General features: G+C 45.7%; 1 protein-coding gene and 1 non-coding gene across 2 annotated transcripts in view; one reads left to right on the forward strand and one right to left on the reverse strand.

Moving 5' to 3' along the window:
- LOC147241938 (uncharacterized) overlaps positions 1-20,041 on the forward strand; it is a 179,576-nt gene that overhangs the window by 3,574 nt on the left and 155,961 nt on the right. Inside the window, exons 3-6 of the mRNA XM_086192367.1 lie at positions 100-275; positions 588-608; positions 954-1,125; positions 1,492-1,592. Of these exons, the coding sequence (XP_086048493.1) occupies positions 100-275; positions 588-608; positions 954-1,125; positions 1,492-1,592 (470 nt within the window). The remainder of the gene's footprint in view (positions 1-99; positions 276-587; positions 609-953; positions 1,126-1,491; positions 1,593-20,041) is intronic.
- Positions 10,713-10,784, reverse strand: trnaa-ugc (transfer RNA alanine (anticodon UGC)). The gene has a single exon. It is a non-coding gene; the product is annotated as a tRNA-Ala (tRNA).

The raw sequence follows: 20,041 nt of genomic DNA on the forward strand, positions 1-20,041 counted from the left end.
AAACTGAATGTGTTCTTTATTTTCCATCAATGAGAATTCTCCTCACAGCTTTCTAATGTCATTATATGAATATTATGTTCTCTTATGTGTGCTTCTCAGGTGTACATATGATGCTTTGGAGCTGTATGATGGCTCAACCTCTAACAACCTAATTACCCGGTTATGTGGAGACACCCTGCCATTGACCCAAATGTCAACAGGGCCCTCCATGACACTCAGGTTCTACTCAGACAGCACGATCCATCACAAAGGCTTCAAAGCAAAGTACTCCATAGGTAGGCAAGAAGACACTCTCTCATCCAGACACACACACACACACACACACACACACACACACTCTGAGAGTCCACACTCATGCTTCAGGGACACTGACACACTGAGATGTGCTTCAACCTCCAGTAAAACTATTGTTACAGCAAGAGCAGAACAGCTGGAAGAGGCTGCTTCTGCTTCTGTTGTTGGTGTCTGGTGTTCATTCAGGCTGTGCTTCAGATTCACTGATGTTCATGAGCTCTGAGTGAAGACTGTTCAACTGATGGTCCCATGAACTTTATCACTCATCTTCTGATTCATGTTTTCTCATGCAGGAGCTTCTGAGTCGGATGCTGGTAAGTAGACTGTTTCTATCATGCTGATAGCTTAGATGATGGATGGATAGATTTGAATCTGCCTGCCTTCATGAAAATACTGACCTCTCTGAAGGCAAAGAAGCTCTTCAGAACGACGGCCCCCTTTCATTTCGACATCCCCAATTACTGCTTCATCTCCCTCCACACAAACATGACACTAAAAGTGTTTGCAGGCAGACTGAAATCAAACTCAGACATACGGAGGACACCCGAAGAGCTGGATGTGGCCCACAGGCCAGGCGTAGCTCGTGCCCTCAGCATCTCCTATGCCATGTAATCTTCGGCTGATCTCAAACTTGTATTTCTACTTCTCCCCCCTCCCAGAATGCTGGACTAAATGGTTTGATCGAGACAACCCAAATAGACGGGGAGACTTTGAGACTCTTGCATTTCTCCATCAAGAATATCCTGGGAAAATCTGTGAGACTCCCCTTCAGATTGAGGTCCAAACTACATCTGGGGCCAGCGTTGATACAACAGGGGACACGATTGACACGTGAGTACTGAATGCACTGTGAATTGATGCTTTTCTGACCACTTTACCTCAGAAAGTATGCAAATGCATCACTTATGTTTCTGAGTCTTTGTTATTGTACCCCTGCTGGGTATCACCAGCACGACCTCATGCATAAGCAGTGAGCTGCTAAAGCAAATGGGTCACAGCCGTATCCTAGCAGACAGCAGCAGCGAGACAGCGCACTAAATCACAGGTCCTTACTGACCGCTTCATGTCACAGTTCGGACTATTTTGGTGGAAGATAAAACAGCTGGTTATTACCCTAAAAACATCAGGCCAAACCCCTCAGACAGCAGAGTTGTCAGTCCATCAACCGTCCTGACTGAACTTTGGTTCCTTCTGCAGGTCTGACACAACCACTGGATTCATCTGTAGAAACTCTGACCAGAAGCCGGGACGCTGCAGTGATTATAAAGTTCGCTTCCAGTGCCCACGCAACTTCTGCTGCAGAGAAGGGAATTGTGAGTACATGAATCCTTTGAAGCATCACTAAATAATTTGTGTTTAATTAGTAGTAGACGAAGTTAGGTTCCATCCTCTTGTTTGGTTTCTGTCTAGTGTGCTGGACCAACTGGTACGACTCAGATGATCCTGATGGAAGAGGGGACAGGGAGCGTTTGAGTGTGCTGCAGGACAAGTATCCTGGAGAAATCTGTGACAGCCCTCAGGAAATCGAAGCCATGACTGTTGACGGAACCCCAGCTGGACGGACAAACCAGAGCTTCAAACAGTAAGTTGACTTGTTGGAAAACAGTACTGACTTCAGCGTCATCAGCACTGTATATCTAATCACAGACCTGTAGTCGCCCTCAGCTAATCAATGCCTTTCATCATGGTAAGTTTCAACTCTTAGGAACCTGATAGAATAAAATACACCATCTGATCAGAAGAAGGCCAACTCTTTGAAGGGCCAATGGGAGAGAAGACGTAAACATTTAACTACGTCCAGGTCTGACAAACATCTAAAGTGATCATGAGTTGCTTGTCAGCATGGAAGGCAAAACCATCTAACAACAGTGCTGAGTCTGATTCAGTGGCTAAGGACTATCTGGTGAACCCATCCGGCAAAGTGAGTGTGGTGCACGGTAACTACAGGATTCATGGAGCCCAAGTTGATGTTAGGGAGGAAGGAAAGTCCAGGATGTTAATGGAACTGAGGTGGCTTACATTCAGGGAATTTTTTTCAAATTTTCACTATTTCTTAGTGAAACAGAAATCAGAAAACACTGCAAGGTGTGTGCGTTTCAGAGAAGACGAGTGCACCAATGACTAACTAGCTTAAACACTTTTCCAGCTTCAGTCCAACTGAGGGGCTGGTCTGTTGGCATGACAATCAACAGCCGGGAATAAGGTGTTATGACTACAAAGTCCGCTTTGGATGCCAGTGCCCCATGAGTGCTGCTGCCACCAGCTCCATGAAGACACCAAGACTCCAAGAGAAATCATAAATTCAGATCCTCGGGGACTTCATTGCTATTACTTATGTTTCCTCTTCCTATGATCTACAGTAATCAAACCTATTCATAAGGGCATTAAGGTAAACAGCATGTTTGGGGTTCTGGGAATAGCATGGAACTTTGAATCCAAGTGAAATCTAACATTCAAGTTAAAATTCTGTAGAATTCATAATTAGAATAAAGCTGCACAGTTTTCAAAATAAGTTGTGATTGTTTTGACGAAGATTGTGATGTGATTTGGGACATTAGCGGGAACGTTAACGGGATTATAACCCACAATTAGCCTGCAGGAAATCTTGTGCCTTAGTGGGATTTGGAAATAGCAGTAGACCTTGTTGGGATTTCAGTCCAAGTTGGATTAACTTCAGAACACTCATCTGCTGGACCTGTGACTTGTGATATGAAAACTGATGAATGTCTTAAAAACATGTTTCCAGAGAAATAGTTATTTTTTTAATCTCAGGGGCATTTTCTGCTGATTAATGTTGAGGTGCTGTTTGCTAAGTAGAACGGTGGATTGTTAATCATGATGAAAAGAATCATTGTTGTCTCATTTGTATATTGACTTAATCCTGCACTGTCCTTGGATTGTCTCTGGAATACCTTCTGCGAATACAAAGAAATGTTCATGCTGAGGATTTTGTCTTGTGTCTTTGCATTTCTCTCCCTTGAGCTAAATGTACCCTGCAAACACTGAAGCTCTTGCGTCGACTGGCAGCTTTTCCAGACTGTCCAGGAATGACATAAACATGCACCAAGAGTCTACTTCAAAGCAGCTACACATTACATTATGTTAATGATTCCTGCTAGTGAAAACGTGTAAAGCACGAAACAAGATACACCCACTAGGGCAGGTACAATAAGCACATCATCAGATAATTAGCCCTGTAAAGCCTGAACTATGAAATAATTGACAGAAAATTCCAATTCTCAGAAATTGGAGCCTTTAATGGTCCTTCTGAACAAACTAACATTTTTTTCTCAAATATCAATTTCCATATGTGAGTTTCAATTTGATACATCCAACCATAAGGCTCAAAGTTTCATTTTTTTTAAACAAACAAAAACATGTTGTGGCGAGCGGGGGGTACTAGTCAAAGGCAAATCACAGTAAAAAAAAATTAAACAAGACAACGCCACCCTGGGAGTTTCACCCAGGGAATTTAAATACTATAATATCAGAGTTAAGGCACTCCGGTTCGTTAACCCTGAAAGCAGGAGACGTGGTTCAGGTACAAAAAAAAAAGTTTTATTTGTTATAATACTTTCAAATTTAGATCACGTTTAAAACTCCATACAAGACACTGGGCAAGGTGAGGGGAAATAGGGAAGCCGCTCAGAGCTGAGGCTACCAGGGTGGACTGGGCCGCGAGGGCAATTTGGGAGCCCAAAAAAAAGGTCACCCCATACACACGTGGCACTATCACACAGAAAATGCAGTTCATACACACACTCACAAGTGTTATTTAAGTGCACAAACCAAACGGGGGGTGAACAACACAGGACACGGGAAAGGGGATCCCACCACCTGCGACACCCGTTCCACCACCTTTGGGGCCTTCAGCTCCTGGGGAAATAAGGAGAAAACCAAACTATATTGATGGGAAGATCCCAAACAAAATTACTTAAATTACTAATTGAACTCAGGATATATAAATGAAATCAAAATAATTTTTAACACTACCCAAAACAATATGGCCTACAAGATATGGTCAAACAAAGTAGATATAGACTACGCAAAATAACTGGAATGAAATGATAAAGTAATTGACTAATCAATCACAAAATACCCACAAAACAGAATGAAACTAATCAAATCAAGCCACTCAAAGGAAGCGATACTGAAATCAAACAACCCAATAACAAAAAAGAAAATGGTAATTCACTGATTGAACACAAGATAACTGAAATGAAGAAAATAAATGAGTTAATTTATCAAAAAAAAGTCCTCACTGAATGAAATATGACAAAAGATAAGTTAATCAAACAGACAAATGAAAACTAACCACCTTTAACCACACATATAAATTATGGGAATTGGACTGCACCAGCCAGAACCCACAGCAACAGATGACAGGTGTAGGTGTGAGACACCACGTGGCTGGCGTGAACTTCAGCCAAGCGTGGACCACGGTGGCAAGGCAAAACACAGGCAGAATCCGATCGTGGCAAAGCAGCAGTGTTTCTTTAGGGCCTTGCGATATCCACTGTACCTCCCAGCAATCTTACACCGCGGCTCCTGCAATAAATAAACACTAATCTGAGTAAACTAAATACACAAAAAAAGAATGGCGTGGCGTCTTCATACCACTCATGCGAGCTCGCTGCGTGCGCCACATGAGAGGAGAGCACAGAGTGATCAGCAGAACTACTGTTCAAAGATACATCTTGCGGATACGCAAGGACACATCATCATTGATGTTGTATCCTGGGATCATTGGGGGTTTCAGGTCTTTCAACATCAGACCCCCTCAGCCAAGGCAACCTGACCGGGGTGATCAATCCCTGGCTTATGCGCCTCCGGGATCGCGTTCTTCAGCACTCCAGTCCAACGAAGAGTCCAATTTAGCAGCCAGCCAATCGGCGGCTCGCTTTAGCCAGCAGATGATTTGATTGGTCAACGGCATCCGGCTACCTTTTTCCTGGTGCGCTCGGCGTTTTCCGTCACTGTTCTTCTGCGACTCCGACAGGTAAGCCTCGCTGCGCTCTTCCTTGCCCTACAAAGACCAGAAACTTCACAAAAACTTTACCACGCCGAATGACGGACTTTGTGGTGTCTTCTCCTTGATATTTCTTGCGACTGTTTGCACTTTTTCACACCGAATGAGGAACTACTTGGCGTTGTTATTTCTTGAGACTGTTTGGAGCTTTGCGGCTTCTGCGAGCGGACTTCGCGCTGTACGTTTGCACAAACGCAGGAATGGAAAAAAAAATGAGACTTGTTATCGGTTCCATGCAAACGTCCTTCTTGAAGCAATAAACACCACATATTTATGTCGGTGTCGTGTCCAAACGTGTAGCTCCCGTTTGTGTGTCTTAACGTGGACGGAAGTACGGCGTTTTCCGCCGCCATGGACGCCAACAGTTCCGCTATATTTAATTATTTATATATATATATATATATATATATATTTTTTTTTTTAATCTGTTGATGAATATACATTGCTCATTATACTTGAATGAATGAACGAATGAATGAGGCAGGCGCTGTGTGTGACATAGAGTGCATTTTCTGTCGTGCGAGGATCCACAGGAGGGAGGCCGATGATTGGTCAAAGGTGAGCAGGTAGACGAGCCCAGAGTAAAGTCTTTTAAAAACAGCCTCAACCACCTCTGCTCTCTTCATTAGCCTTCGCGATGGAGCCTGGGAAGCGTCTCTTTAAGGCCAAACACCTGGAGGAGCAGGAGGAGGAGGACTGTGATCCAGGTGTGTGTCCACGGCCTGCTGCGCGTGTCAGTCCGCGTGGAATATTATTCATACATGTGTGTTTTTTGCAGGGTTCACCTCCTCTGACACACAGAGCCAGCCAGGGACAGGAGAGGAAGGAGACGCCGCAAGCGGCAGCAGGGGGCAGCTGCCCAAGAGCGGCAAGCGGCGACGGATGCAACCTTCAGCCGCCACCGCCACCGTCTCCTCCTCCGCATCCAGCCAGCCGCCGCCGGAGCTTGCCCCGGCACCCTCCCGCACGCAACCCTCCGCCTCTCCACCCTCCTCCCCTCCCCGTCTGTCAGGCTCCCCAGCAGGGTGACCCTGTACAGAAGGAAGAAGAAGGAGGAGAAGGACAGGGAGCTCCTCGCCACGACCGACCCGGACATGGCTCCAGGGAACCCCTGCTGCATCTGCGGGCAACCGCAGCACTTCAACTCTGACCACGCCTTCTACCGGGGGCGCTTCTTCTGCCCCATGGCAGACGGGGGGCAGAGGACTGCTGAGCAGTGGCTACAGCAAGAGTGGGAGAGAAGCGCGCCGTCCGTCCCCAGAACCACCTCCTGGCGCGTCAGGAAGGAGGAGGAGGGGGGGGGGAGCCCCCGCCCGAAACACCCACAAGCCCCACAAGACTCACATCTGCCAGCTCTGTGGTCTGCCGCTGAGGAAAGACTACGGGCACAGTTCCTTTGGCGGCACTGGCAGAACCACTGAAAAATTCTGTGCCCTGTCAGAGGGACTGCACCCTGACCTCTGGCTGGCGAGGAAAAGAGCCGGCCGGACAGAGAACATTTGAGGCACTGGCTGCGCTTCCATCCTTTTATTGTTTTGAAATAAAACATATTGGTGTTGGCAAAACCCTGTTGTTGTTGTTGTTGTTTTTTTGTCTTGCTTGCTGTGACAGTTGGTTTGTATTTCTTTACAACACAAACATTTACAACATAAATCCATGTAGATAGATAGATAGATAGATAGATAGATAGATAGATAGATGAGTAAAGAAGCAAACATAAAAAGTGTTTCAGCAAAAAGTGTTTCTTCAGCACTTATAAATAATGATAATATTAATAAATACAACGAATATCAACATCAGTCGAAGAATTAAGAATTAAAATAAAATATCTCATCTTCAACGGTGGAAGGAAAGCGACAAACTGCGCCTCCCTCGGTCACCGCCGCGAACCACGAGACGAGCCGAGCCCTCCCCGAGCCGGCGCGTGGCTAATTTCAATAACGGCGCTCCCATTGGCCCCGCTCTTTCCGGGGCGAGCGGCCAATAGGGAGGCCTCCCGGGCCGTTGCGTTCCAAATTGTCCCCCGGCTCGCCAGTTCTCGGGGCTTGGGCGGCCGATCCGGGCGGCGTCGGCGCCGTCCTTCCCCGGAGGGGCGCCCCGACCCCGGCTCCCCGGCGGCCCGTCGGCCGATCCCGCCACACGAGAAGAACGGGTTGGCTTGGGATCGCGTTCTTCGGCACTCCAGTCCAACGAAGAGTCCAATTTAGCAGCCAGCCAATCGGCGGCTCGCTTTAACCAGCAGATGATTTGATTGGTCGACGGCATCCGGCTACCTTTTTCCTGGTGCGCTCGGCGTTTTCCGTCACTGTTCTTCTGTGACTCCGACAGGTAAACCTCGCTGCGCTCTTCCTCGCTCTACAAAGACCAGAAACTTCACAAAAACTTTACCACGCCGAATGACGGACTTTGTGGGTGTCTTATCCTTGATATTTCTTGCGACTGTTTGCACTTTTTCACACCGAATGAGGAACTACTTGGTGTTGTTATTTCTTGAGACTGTTTGGAGCTTTGCGGCTTCTGCGAGCGGACTTTGTACTGTCCGTTTGAATGAATGAATGAATGAATGAATGGAAAATATGAGACTTGATATCGGTTCCATGCAAACGTCACACTTGAAGCAATAAACACCACATATTTATGTCGGTGTCCTGTCCGAACGTGTAGCTCCCGTTTGTGTGTCTTAGGGACGGAAGTACGGCGTTTTCCGCCGCCATGGACGCCAAAAGTTCCGCTATATTTTTTTAATCTGTTGATGAATATACATTGCTCATTATACTTGAAGGAATGAATGAGGCAGGCGCTGTGTGGCAAAGAGTGCATTTTCTGTAGTTTGTGCTTGTGCGTGTGTGTGCGCGCGCCCGCGTGCGTGCGTTTGATTACAGGCGTCATGCTAAAAGAGGGTGTTTTGCGTGACTCTTTGCACAATGGATTACAAACCCGTATTCCGATTTCACGGAGCTACGTCCAGCGAGCTCACCCTGGCTCCAATGCCTGCAGCGAGATGGCTGGCCCAAGCTGGGAAAGCCAAGGTCACGCAGGTCAAGAAGCCCGACCTGGTGAGGGAGGAGGCGAAGACCTGTGTGCTCCAGGCCGGAGGTGACCCTGGTTGCTTCCAGCTGGTGCTCAGTGAGAGCGAGCTCCAGTTTGGCAAATACCAGGGGCAGACGTTCAAGTGGCTCCTGAGCAACGACGTGGGCTACGCCAGCAGCCTTCTGGTTGCTCACCTGCAGGAGAGGGACAGCGAGTCGCTCCTGGCCGGAAACAAGGACGCCCTCGCCTCCTACGCTCGTCTCTTCCCAGAAACGGCCGCCACCATCGAGGGGCGTAGGATGTGCGAGGGGCACTCCTCGGTGCGAAGCATGGATGGGGCAGTCGTGGGTTTTGGCGCTCACTCCGGGGTGACCCCGCGGGACCTGTACGACTCCCCCCTTGGCAAAAGGAGATCGTAAGGGTTGCTCTCTTGAGGTGCGTCCAGTTCAATTGACGGGACGGCCAGGCCTTGACTGTTTGTGGTCTCGCTGTCTGCAGTTATGTGCAGTGGGTGAAGAGGCAGAGGGTGAGGCCTGGGTCGCGTATGTATGTGCTTCAGACATACATACTGGGCAGGGATATGGAAGCTGCAACAATGACAAAGACAACAATGAAGACACTCTTGGGGACATGACATGTGCAGACCACATTGTGGCTCTGTTGCTGCAGGGCTGAAGATGTAAGCTGCCCATCCAAGATTGTATGGCGAAAGTGTAAGTTTGAAAACCTGAACAATGGCTTGCTCTGTGTGTTGCAGGATATCTTGGGGCCACAAATGCATCTGACTGTGAGTGTGAATGGTTGTGTGTCTCTATGTGTTGGCCCTGTGATGGACTGGTGACCTGTCCAGGGTGAACCCTGCCTCTCGCTCGAAAGCCACTGGGATAGACTCCACCCCCCCAGGACCCTCATCAGGAACAAGTGGAAGAAAATGGATGGATGAATGGTTCTCTGATGCCATCTTCTGGACAGAAGTTGTTAATGCATCTCTGTCACAGGTCATCTGACTCTCCATTGATTCAACAGGTCTTGATTGATAAAACTGCACCTGTGGTCTAAATCTGCATGACACTCTTTCAGTATTGTTATATATTAGCTAGGAAAAAGACAAAGACGCCCACAAAAGGGAAGGAGGGAACGGGAACATCATGGAAAAAGACTGGGATCCTGACAGTTGTTGACTACATCAGAATAATGACAGTGAATCGTTGCATTAAACAGATGAAGGAGAGGTCAGGAGGTTGAGTGGAAGTGTTGCTGGATGGCTGAGCCATTTTCCTTGAAGCTTAAACCTTTAAATCTATTCAGTTCATAAATGAAGAAGTACTCTTTTATAACAAATGCAGTATTTCTGTAGTACTCTGTTGTACCATACCTGTCTCTGTCACTGCAGCTCTCCTCATGAATTCAGAGGAAAAGAACCGTCTAAAGGGCATCACAGACAGAAAATATATGAAAACAATGATGACTACTAGGGATTTAGCATTTAGTTCATTTTTAAAACTTTTTGTAGAAAACAACTGTAAATTAACCAGGAGTTATTGGTGATGTGCTCCACAGTTTCCAAGCACAAACGGCCTCCTGCTTGTTGGACTTACAATTTCCACACAATTTAGACATCAAAAGTCAAATAATGTTTTGGATTTGTTTTGTTTATTTTTTACTGGGAAAAACTTCAAATTGTGACGATGTGTCTGACTTAGAAATTGCCCCCCCTCCAAAATAAAATCAAAAAGTCTCCATCTGGTTACTGCTGTGCTGTGATCTCTGAGCCAATCATGATTGATCTCATCAATAATCCTTAGCAGCCGACCAGTCACACACACAGCCCCCCCCCCCCACACACACACACACACACAGCTGAGACATGCAGCAGCTCACATTAACTGCCTCAGTCACACAGCAGACAGACTCCTTTCTATAATAAGATAAGCAGTAGAAAATGGATGGAAGTGATGATTGAACTGATGAACAGGTGATTTGTCCAAAAGTCAACATCAGATTCATCCTGAGGTTCCAGGTAAGAACAGTCAGCTGTGGGCTGACACACATCTTTTCAGGAGCACTTCTATGCACCAAACTTACCAAGTTGAATTGTGTCTGTATTCTGAAGGCAGCAGGAGGATAGAGGAGTGAGGACACACACATTTGGCAACTGAGAGCAGCTGTGTGTGGGATTGCCCAATCAAAGATAAAACCAGCTCCTTCAGGCTGACTATGAAGGTTTACAGTCACACTGACCCAGCTCCAAATACTTTGATATGCAACAGACTGGTTTCTCTTCTGGTAGTTTGTTATCAACTGTTGTCACATTTAGGGATCAATTTAGCTGATAAGATGAAGGCTCCAAAGGACCAGCTGGAGATGCCAGGGATTGAACCCGGGGCCTCAAACTTGCAAAGCATGCGCTCTACCACTGAGCTACATCCCCTCTGGTACAGTCACTTTTGAACTGATGCAGGAAACACAAATACAGACACAACACTTTTTCCTCATTTTAGGGAAAAAAAGGAACTCAGTCTGTCATCTCAAAGGCTCTGTGATCTCAGTAGTTTCACTGTGATGTCAGCCCACACAGCCTTAGACCACAGAGGCAAGTCAGGCTCCAGGAAGCTGAGGCTGCTCCATTCTCAGTCCAGTCCAGAGTGAATGTTTCCCTCTCAGAAGCTTCACAATCCAGCCCAGATCCTCTCTGACTTGTAGGAGTCTTTGACCAAGAAATTAAAATTATATTGAACGTCTGCTCATCCTCAGAATGAAGTAAAAGTATTTGTGTTCCTAAAATAATCTACAGATGCTAATATCAATTATTGAAATTGATTGACAGCTCTAAACTGACCCTTCATCACTATACAGTTGCAAACTGAGAGCTGGAATATTTAGAAATCCACAGATGCTCATAACAACTGGTAGTACAAGTATACAGTAGAGACGACTGTAGAAAGTAGCAGGTCCTCAGAGTACTAGAATAGTTGTACAGTGTTGACTGCTGGAAAACATTCATGATGTTCCTATGTTTGTGCTGCTTTTCATCATTGAGACAACACACAGCAGTCCTCCACAAACATTCACCAGACTGTTTCACTGAGGAACTCAGGACCCTCATCCACTGTGGCCCAAGCCAGTGTGTCATTCAAGGAAGCAGCAGGTCCTCATCCGCCCCGGTCCACCCGACTGTGTCCCCTGAGACAGAAGACAGCTCACTTCTGGCAGACAAAAAAATTTGAAAACTTAGAGCTCCGGTCCTTGGTTCCTTCCTCCACTGAGCAGAACAAACACAGAACAGAGAGCAGTTCCTCCTCCAGTTCTCAGAAAGTCTGAGGGCACCAAAAGAAAGGAGGGAAATGCAATCAATGCTGAATTCATTTACATTTCTATTATTTGATCAAAGATAGAACTTAATAAGCTGCCATCAACCTTGATGACCAACTCCTTCACTGTGTAGTTCAAAGTCAGTGGTTTCATCAGAGCTGTGAACTGAGCCTGTGTTCATTCACATATCAGTAACAAGGCAAGGCAAGGCAAGGCAAGTTTATTTGTAGAGCCCGTTTTCACCACCAGTTTGTCTCAAAGGGCTTCACATGGCATCATAACAACATCCTGTGTCCTTAGACCCTCACATCGACTGAGGAAAAACTCCATAGAAAACCCTTTTAACAGGGAAAAATCTGAGAAACCTCAGGGTGAGCAACAGAGGAGGATCCCTCACCAGGACGGACAGACGTGCAGTAGATGTTGTTACAGACAAGAAAAGAGTTTACAATACAAAATGTGGGAAACATGGAAATGTTAATAACAGTTGAAGAAGGAAGCTTCTGGAAGGGGAGGCAGGGAGAGCAAGCCAGCTTGATGGGGGACTGGATGGTAGACTGGTTTATGGGAGGGGAGTGCAGGCCGGTGTGACAGTAGGGAATAAGGGGGGGGGGGGCGATGCAGGCGGCGGTTGGGGCTCTGGTGCATCTGTGGAAACACAGAGAGACTGCGAGACACCAAGGCCAAACTACAAAGTGAAACAAGTAGTGGTAATGACAGTTTCAAAAATGTGCAGGGAGGAGAGGAGGAGAGAGGGGGAGAGGAGAGGAGGGAAGGGCTCCATGTAACCTAATGTGTCCCCCAGCAGTCTAAGCCTGTAGCAGCATAGCTATCAATGGTTCAGAGCTACCTGAACCAGTCCTAACTGAAGGCTCTGTCATAAAGGAAAGTCTTAAGCCTGGACTTAAACGTAGTCAGAGTGTCTGCCTCTCTGACCCATGGAGACAGCTGGTTCCATAGTAGAGGAGCCCGGTAACTAAAGGCTCTACCTCCCATTTTGTTTTTAGAGATACTGGGAATCACTAAAAGACCTGCATTCTGGGAGTGGAGAGCTCTGGTAGGACAGCAGGGACTGAGTTCTTTCAAATAGGATGGGGCTTTATCATTGAGAGCCTTATAAGTCAGCAGAAGGATTTTGAAGTCGATTCTAGATCCTACAGGAAGCCAGTGGAGAGAAGCTAAAGTGGGAGAGATGTGTTCTCTCTTCTTAACTCCCGTCAAAACCCTCGCTGCAGCGTTCTGGACCAGCTGGAGACTCTTTAGAGAGTATTTAGGACATCCTGACAAGAGAGAGTTGCAGTAGTCCAGCCTAGAAGTGATAAATGCATGCACCAGTTTCTCAGCATCACTCTGGGAAAGGATATTCCTAATCTTAGCGATACTTCGCAGATGGAAGAAGGCGGTCCTAGTCACATGCTTTATGTGGGAGCTGAAGGAAAGGTCCTGGTCAAAAATGACCCCAAGGTTCCTTGCAGTTGTACTCGGAGTTAGGGTGATGTCATCTAGAGTAGTGATCCGATTCAAGAGTGTGTCCCTGTGGTGTTTAGGTCCAAAAATGATTACCTCAGTTTTATCTGAATTTAGCATTAAGAAGTTAGAAGACATCCAGGATTTAATGTCTTTCAGGCAGTCTTGCAGATTAGTCAACTGGCTTGTGTCGTCTGGCTCCATCGACAAGTAAAGTTGCGTGTCGTCCGCATAACACTGGAAGTTGATCGAGTGCTTCCGTATTATGTCACCTAATGGGAGCATGTAAAGAGTGAAGAGAATCGGTCCTAAAACTGAACCCTGTGGTACACCATATGTAACTCTGCTGTACTCTGAATAGTCATTATTAACATGAACAAACTGAAACCTATCTGATAAGTAGGACTTAAACCATTTTAGGGCAGTTCCTTTAATCCCAATGTCATGGTCTAGTCTCTGTAGCAGGATGCTGTGGTCGATGGTGTCAAATGCAGCACTGAGGTCCAAAAAGGAATAGCACAGAGACAAGACCTCTGTCTGAAGCTATAAGAAGATCATTAGAGACTCTGACCAGTGCTGTTTCAGTGCTATGGTGTTCCCTGAATCCAGACTGGAAGGCTTCAAAGAGCGCTGTTTCAGTGCTATGGTGTTCCCTGAATCAAGACTGGAAGGCTTCAAAGAGCTCGTTGCTGTGCAGATGTTTATGTAGCTGCTCCAGGACAACCTTCTCAAGGATCTTGGAGATGTAGGGGAGGTTGGATATCGGTCTATGGTTGGCTAACACATCTGGGTCAAGAGAAGGTTTTTTAAGTAAAGGGTTGATGACAGCCACCTTAAAGGCCTGTGGCACATAACCTGTGACTAAGGAAAGATTAATTTGATTTAATATAGAAGTGTTGACTAGAGGGAAGGCATCCTTAAGGAGGCTTGTTGGGATGGGATCCAGCAGACAAGTGGCTGACTTGGAGGAAGTGACTGCAGAAGTTAATTCTGACAGGTCGATGGGGGAGAAGCTGTCCAAGTGAGCACCAAGTCTGGGAGGTGCTTCTGTGGGGACTGTAGTCTGTCCTCCATTACTGGCAATCTTTGTTCTAATATTCACAATCTTTTCAGTGAAGAAAGATAGGAAGTCTTCACTGCTGAGAGCTGGGGGGATGCATGGCTCAACAGCTCTATGGTTCTTGGTGAGCCTGCCCACGGTGCTGAAGAGGAATCTGGGGTTGTTCTTATTCTTTTCTATCAGGGACGAGTAGTAAGCGCTTCTAGCATTACAGAGTTCTTTTTTATATATTAATAAACTCTCCTTCCAGGCTTGGCGGACTTCCTCGTGCTGGCTGGAATGTGTCTTCCTTTCCAGTTGTCTGGTCTTCTGTTTTAAGGCACACAGCACTGGGCTGTACCTGGGAACTATTCTCTTTTGGTTGATAACCTTCTTCTTCAGGGGAGCTACGGCATCAAGTGTCCCAAGGAGTGCTGCTGCAGTGCTGTCCACAAGATAGTCTACCTGTGAGGGGGTGAAATCAGCATAACTGCCCATTATATTACTACAAGATGTGGCAGCAAGTTCTGCTGGAATAAGCTCCGTAAATCTAGAAACAGCAGTGTCAGATAGACATCTACTGAAGCGGGACTTTTTCCCAGGTAGGATCCATCCATCCATCGTCATCTTCCGCTTATTCCTACACATTAAGGGTCGCGGGGGGGCTGGAGCCTATCCCAGCGTCAACGGACGAGAGGCGGGGTACACCCTGGACAGGTCGCCAGTCCATCGCAGGGCCGACATAGAGAGACGAACAACCATTCACACTCACATTCATACCTACGATCAATTTAGAGTATTCAATCAGCCTAGTCCCCAATTGCATGTCTTTGGACTGTGGGAGGAAGCCAGAGTACCCGGAGAGAACCCACGCAGACACGGGGAGAACATGCAAACTCCCCACAGAAAGATCCCGTGCCCGAGCCGGGACTCGAACCCGGAACCTTCTTGCTGTGAGGCCACAGTGCTAACCTCTGCACCACCGTGCAGCCCCAGGGAGGATATAATTTGTTAAAGTAAATTCAAATGTAATTAAGGAGTGATCAGACGAGACAGGGTTTTGAGGAAGAACTGTGATGAGATCAGCTTCTATTCCATAAGTGAGTACGAAATCAAGGATGTGATTAAAAGTGTGAGTGGGTTTGTTTACCCTCTGACAGAAGCCAACAGAATCAAGAAGCGACTTAAACGCAGTGGCCAGAGAATCATCATTGACGTCCACATGGATGTTAAAGTCATCGACTATAATGACTTTGTCTGAGTTCAATGCCAAGTTAGACAGAAAGTCAGGGAATTCTTCTAAGAACTCAGAATAAGGTGCAGGAGGACGGTACACTACAGCAAGTAAGAGTGGTTTCTCTGCTTTCCAGTCTGGGTGGGAAAAGCTGACAGTCTGGGTGGGAAAAGCTGACAGTCATATGAACTGTTAGGTCGAGGGTTAATCACCAAATTTGACTGATAAATTGCAGCTACTCCTCCTCCTCTGCCAGTGGTAAGAGGTACATGGTAGTTAATGTAACCAGGAGGGGAAGATTCATTTAAACTAACATATTCTTCTGGCTGCACCCAGGTTACAGTAAGTGCTAAGACACCAATCTGATAATTTGTAATTAAATCGTTCACTAGGAGAGACTTGGATGCGAGAGATCGAATATTAAGCAAACCACATTTAATAGTTGTATTGGGTTGATTTGCTGGACCAGTTGTTTTAATTTGAACTCAGTTGCTATAAATTACTCCTCCAGATTTGAGTGTAGCCTTATACAGCCTCGGGGCAGACACAGTTTCTATAGGCTGGGTGGGTGACAACACGAAGGAACCAGCAGAGGGGCGTGTTAAACTGCAGCTCTGCCTGCTGGTCTGAACTCTGGGTGCTTGTCAGGGATTAGTATTGCTAATAAATTGGCCTATGTTCCTAGATAAGAGAGATGCACCATCCAAAGTAGGATGGACGCCATCTCTCCGGATCAGACCAGGCTTTCCCCAGAAGGAGCTCCAATTGTCTATGTAAGCCACGTTGTTATCTAAGCACCACCTGGACATCCAGCGATGGAATGAACGCATGCGGCTAAACATGTCGTCACTCGCTAAACTTGGATGGATGGATGGGTGGATGGATAGATTGATCGATAGATAGATAGATGGATGGATAGATGGATGGATGGATGGATAGATTGATAGATAGATGGATGGATAGATGGATGGATTGATGGATGGATGGATGGATAGATGGATGGATGGATGGATGCATGGATAGATGGATGGATAGATGGATGGATGGATGGATGGATGGATGGATGGATGGATCCAGCACAGGATCTTTCTGGGTGGAGTTTGCATGTTGTCCCCTTGTGTATTACAGGAAGTTTGAGTTAGTAAGTTTGCAGTGGATTTGGGTGGTATTTGCACATAAATATATGTACATTTACTTAATTTATCTTTTTTTGAACATTTTCAAAATGAACTTGTTAATAATTAACCAAAACGTGTATATATATATGTATATTGCGCAATTTATGATCAAATATGTTAACATTTATCATAAATCTCCAAATATTACTTGGGGGTCAGACCTCCCACAGAGCAGCACCAGGCTCTCTACTTTACCAGTGAGACAGAGAATCATTCATCCTGAGCAGCCCTTTAATTACTGGGCTAAATAATGAATGATCCTATACAGCAGACCCACCGGGCTTTACTTGAGTGACCCCCGACCAACGGAGAGTTTGGCTGCAGAGGGTCCACGGATGCATTCCACAAGGATAAATGTCAACCAGTGTGACGTACAAACTAAAAGCAGGAAGTTAATTATGAGAATGGTGACTGTTGCCAGGTAAGATTAGGATGTCTTTAGGAGTATCAGGGGGTCGCGTGGGTGCCTGTGTTGGACTTTATAAAGTGTCAGTCTGTGTTCTCTGGGACTCAGTAGTAAACCATTGCCTCACCTCATAAAGCCAAAAGTGACAGTAGTTTTCGACACCAGACAGTAGCGCCTCCGCTTGTTCTGCACTGTGTGCACACGCTAACCCTCAAACAGCCACAGTTTGTCGAAATTTTGAAACGCTGACTTCTGTTCTTTAATTTTCTTCTTCTTTTATTTCCACACAGCTGCATGTTTCTCCCAAAGAAATTTCTCTCTGAATTCCATCTTGATTTGATCATCATAGGATGGATTTTGGGCTGGACGTCATCTAACCGGCAGGATTGATTGTGAAAGCCCTTTTCAACACTAGCCTGACCTGAGCCTCTGACCCCCAGCATTGAACACTGCACTCTGCCTCCGCATACTTGACAGTCTGACTTAGAACCCATCTGTTAAAACTGCCTTTTATTGAAGTAGTGGTGTTGACCTGCCTCTTAACTTTTTATCAGGATCGCGCAAAAACAACAAGGCCGAATTTCACAAAATCCGACACATACAGGACTTGACAAGACAGCAGAGAGGACTTGAAGTCTCGTCCTGTATGCTGGCTTCACTGCCATGTTAATCTGTGTTGTTGCTGCTATTTTTTATGCATTTCAAGGTGACAATAGTTACCGGTGTTATTGTTAGGATCATCATTGTTGGTGTTCTCCTTTCTTCTATCAAATCCCTCAAAGTATGCTCTCTCTCTTCTCTGTGAAACAGCATCATCTATACGAATGAATGAATGAATGAATGTTTTATTTTCGTGTCTGAACATTGGCATGACCCATCCCATATGGGATTATACAGACAAATTAAATCTAACCAAAAAATAAGGTTCACATTCCGGAAAGTCATATTTACAATCACTCTTCCAGATATCAAAAACACATGCACACACACACACACACACACACACACACACACACACACACACACACACACACACACACAGGGCAAAATCATAAATAAGCAGACGAAATGAGCCTTAAGTGTGTACGTTTTTAAGAGTAGCAACATATTAGCATTTTTTTTTTCCATTTGTCTCCCTCAGAGTCTCAAACTACAGGACAGGGACATTTCATTTGGAGCTTTTTATCACTTTTTTTCCTTTTTTGCTGCATTGACCTGTTCACCTCTCACTCCCAACACACCTGGGATTGTATTCACACCTTCCCTTTCCACTGATACCCTGTGAAACTGTCCAATCGCAAAAAAGCGTCGTAACACTTTTTTTACTCCTGCTCATGCAGTTGCAGTGTGACTTTGAATAAAAGCACCTTCTCCCCCGCCCCTCTCTCTGAGCCGGTCACATGATCCACTTGTTTGGTCCAGGGGAGCTTTTACACCTGAACTTATGATTCGGATCCAAATTAAAAGTCAGATGTGAAAGGTTCCCTCAAACACCTTGAATTTCCAGTAGGTGCTTTTCTCTCAACGAACCCTGGTGGGTTTGACTGGACTGCTCTTGGTCCAAGGGAACCCGGGTACAGAGGTGTGAGAGGAAACTGGATAAATACAGGAAATGAACCAAAAAAAAGTTAATCAAACATGATTATGACACTGTAAAACGACGAGGGGGAGGAGCTATGAGTGACACTCTACCAGGGTTGAAAAGGTAACAAATGCCACACTTGAACAGTTTATTTTGACACCACAGACCCCGGACAGGTAAACATGCCTTTAGAATTGTGGTAGCTTTTCTCTTCTGACCGGCCGATGTTTGTTTACCATGTCTGGTGCTGGAACACTCGTGATGTGGCTATCTAGAGTGAAAATGTATGGTTGGAAGCGTTTTCTAACCAGATATATATTCTGTATACATCAATACACCTGCCACCTAGCAAGAATACCACATTTTCTTGTATATCATGTCATTTCCTCTCCCCTTAATTTTCAACCTGAGCTTCAGGCTGTCCTGTGAGTGTGCAGCCGATGTTTTCCATAGTGTGGCTCGTTCTTGCTCTGTGGAAACGTCCAGCACTCAACCTGCCTGACAGCCTTACAAGCTGCAGGAACATCACATCACTCTTTTTTTTGTGCCAGGTAATACGGTTTGGTAGCCTGTCACAGATTACCATCAGGAGCAGACTTTTTCTGATAAGTCAGTACAGAGAGGTGAAGCAGCACTGTAACTTTGCAGCGGCTCGTGCATCTCTTTTTATGAACTCATTGTTTCAAAGTGTTCGATACATCAGTCATACCCTCTCCCACAGTCTACCTATCTAAAGTGAGGTGATTATTCTATCACTTTCCATTTTATACTCCAATATTTTTTTTTGCCTCTAAACAGTAAAGACTTCAAATACGTGCACGAGTCCCGTATTTCCATGATTAGCCCTCATATTCCTGCACAAAAGATCCGTATGGCCCTTGGCTGCAACAATTTGACTGTTCAACACTGAAAAAATTGAGCACAGTTCTTGATAAATATCCCCTCATTGACTCGTGCCGCATTCGCTTCCAGCATAACATTTATTTAATCAGAGGTTGCAAGTCTTGTTAATCCAACAATAGTTTTTGTAAGAGTAGAGACACTGGCAGAAAGGACAAGGGTCACCATCTGTCATGGCATTTCGAGGATCCTCCTGTTTTTCACGGAGCATGTGCTAATTTGTGTCCTACCTCATCCATACCTCTTGATGAAACCCAGCAGGGAGCTGCTGTTGTGCAGTTTCCCAGGTGTACAGGTCAGCATGCATATGTGGCTGCTTGGCAATTAGGAAATGGCCATGTAACCATTTTTTTGTTGTGCGTTTCTGCGACAACAACGAACCAGAGAAGGCACAAGAACCTATTTTTTAGCAATGTCGAAAACACACTTGCTCTTATTTGTTACATTCGACAATAGCGAATCTAACTCTGCTGATTTCTGCTCAAAGTGCTGAGAGTTATGTTTGTATTAGAAGATTTTGTCGGCTATACTGTATATATAAGAAAATACAAATCCTGCAAGTCAGTAATA

Source organism: Aulostomus chinensis, chromosome 21, assembly GCF_037954235.1.
Source record: "Aulostomus chinensis isolate RoL2024-O1b breed Wild chromosome 21, RoL_Achi_v1.0, whole genome shotgun sequence".
NCBI lineage: Eukaryota > Metazoa > Chordata > Actinopteri > Syngnathiformes > Aulostomidae > Aulostomus > Aulostomus chinensis.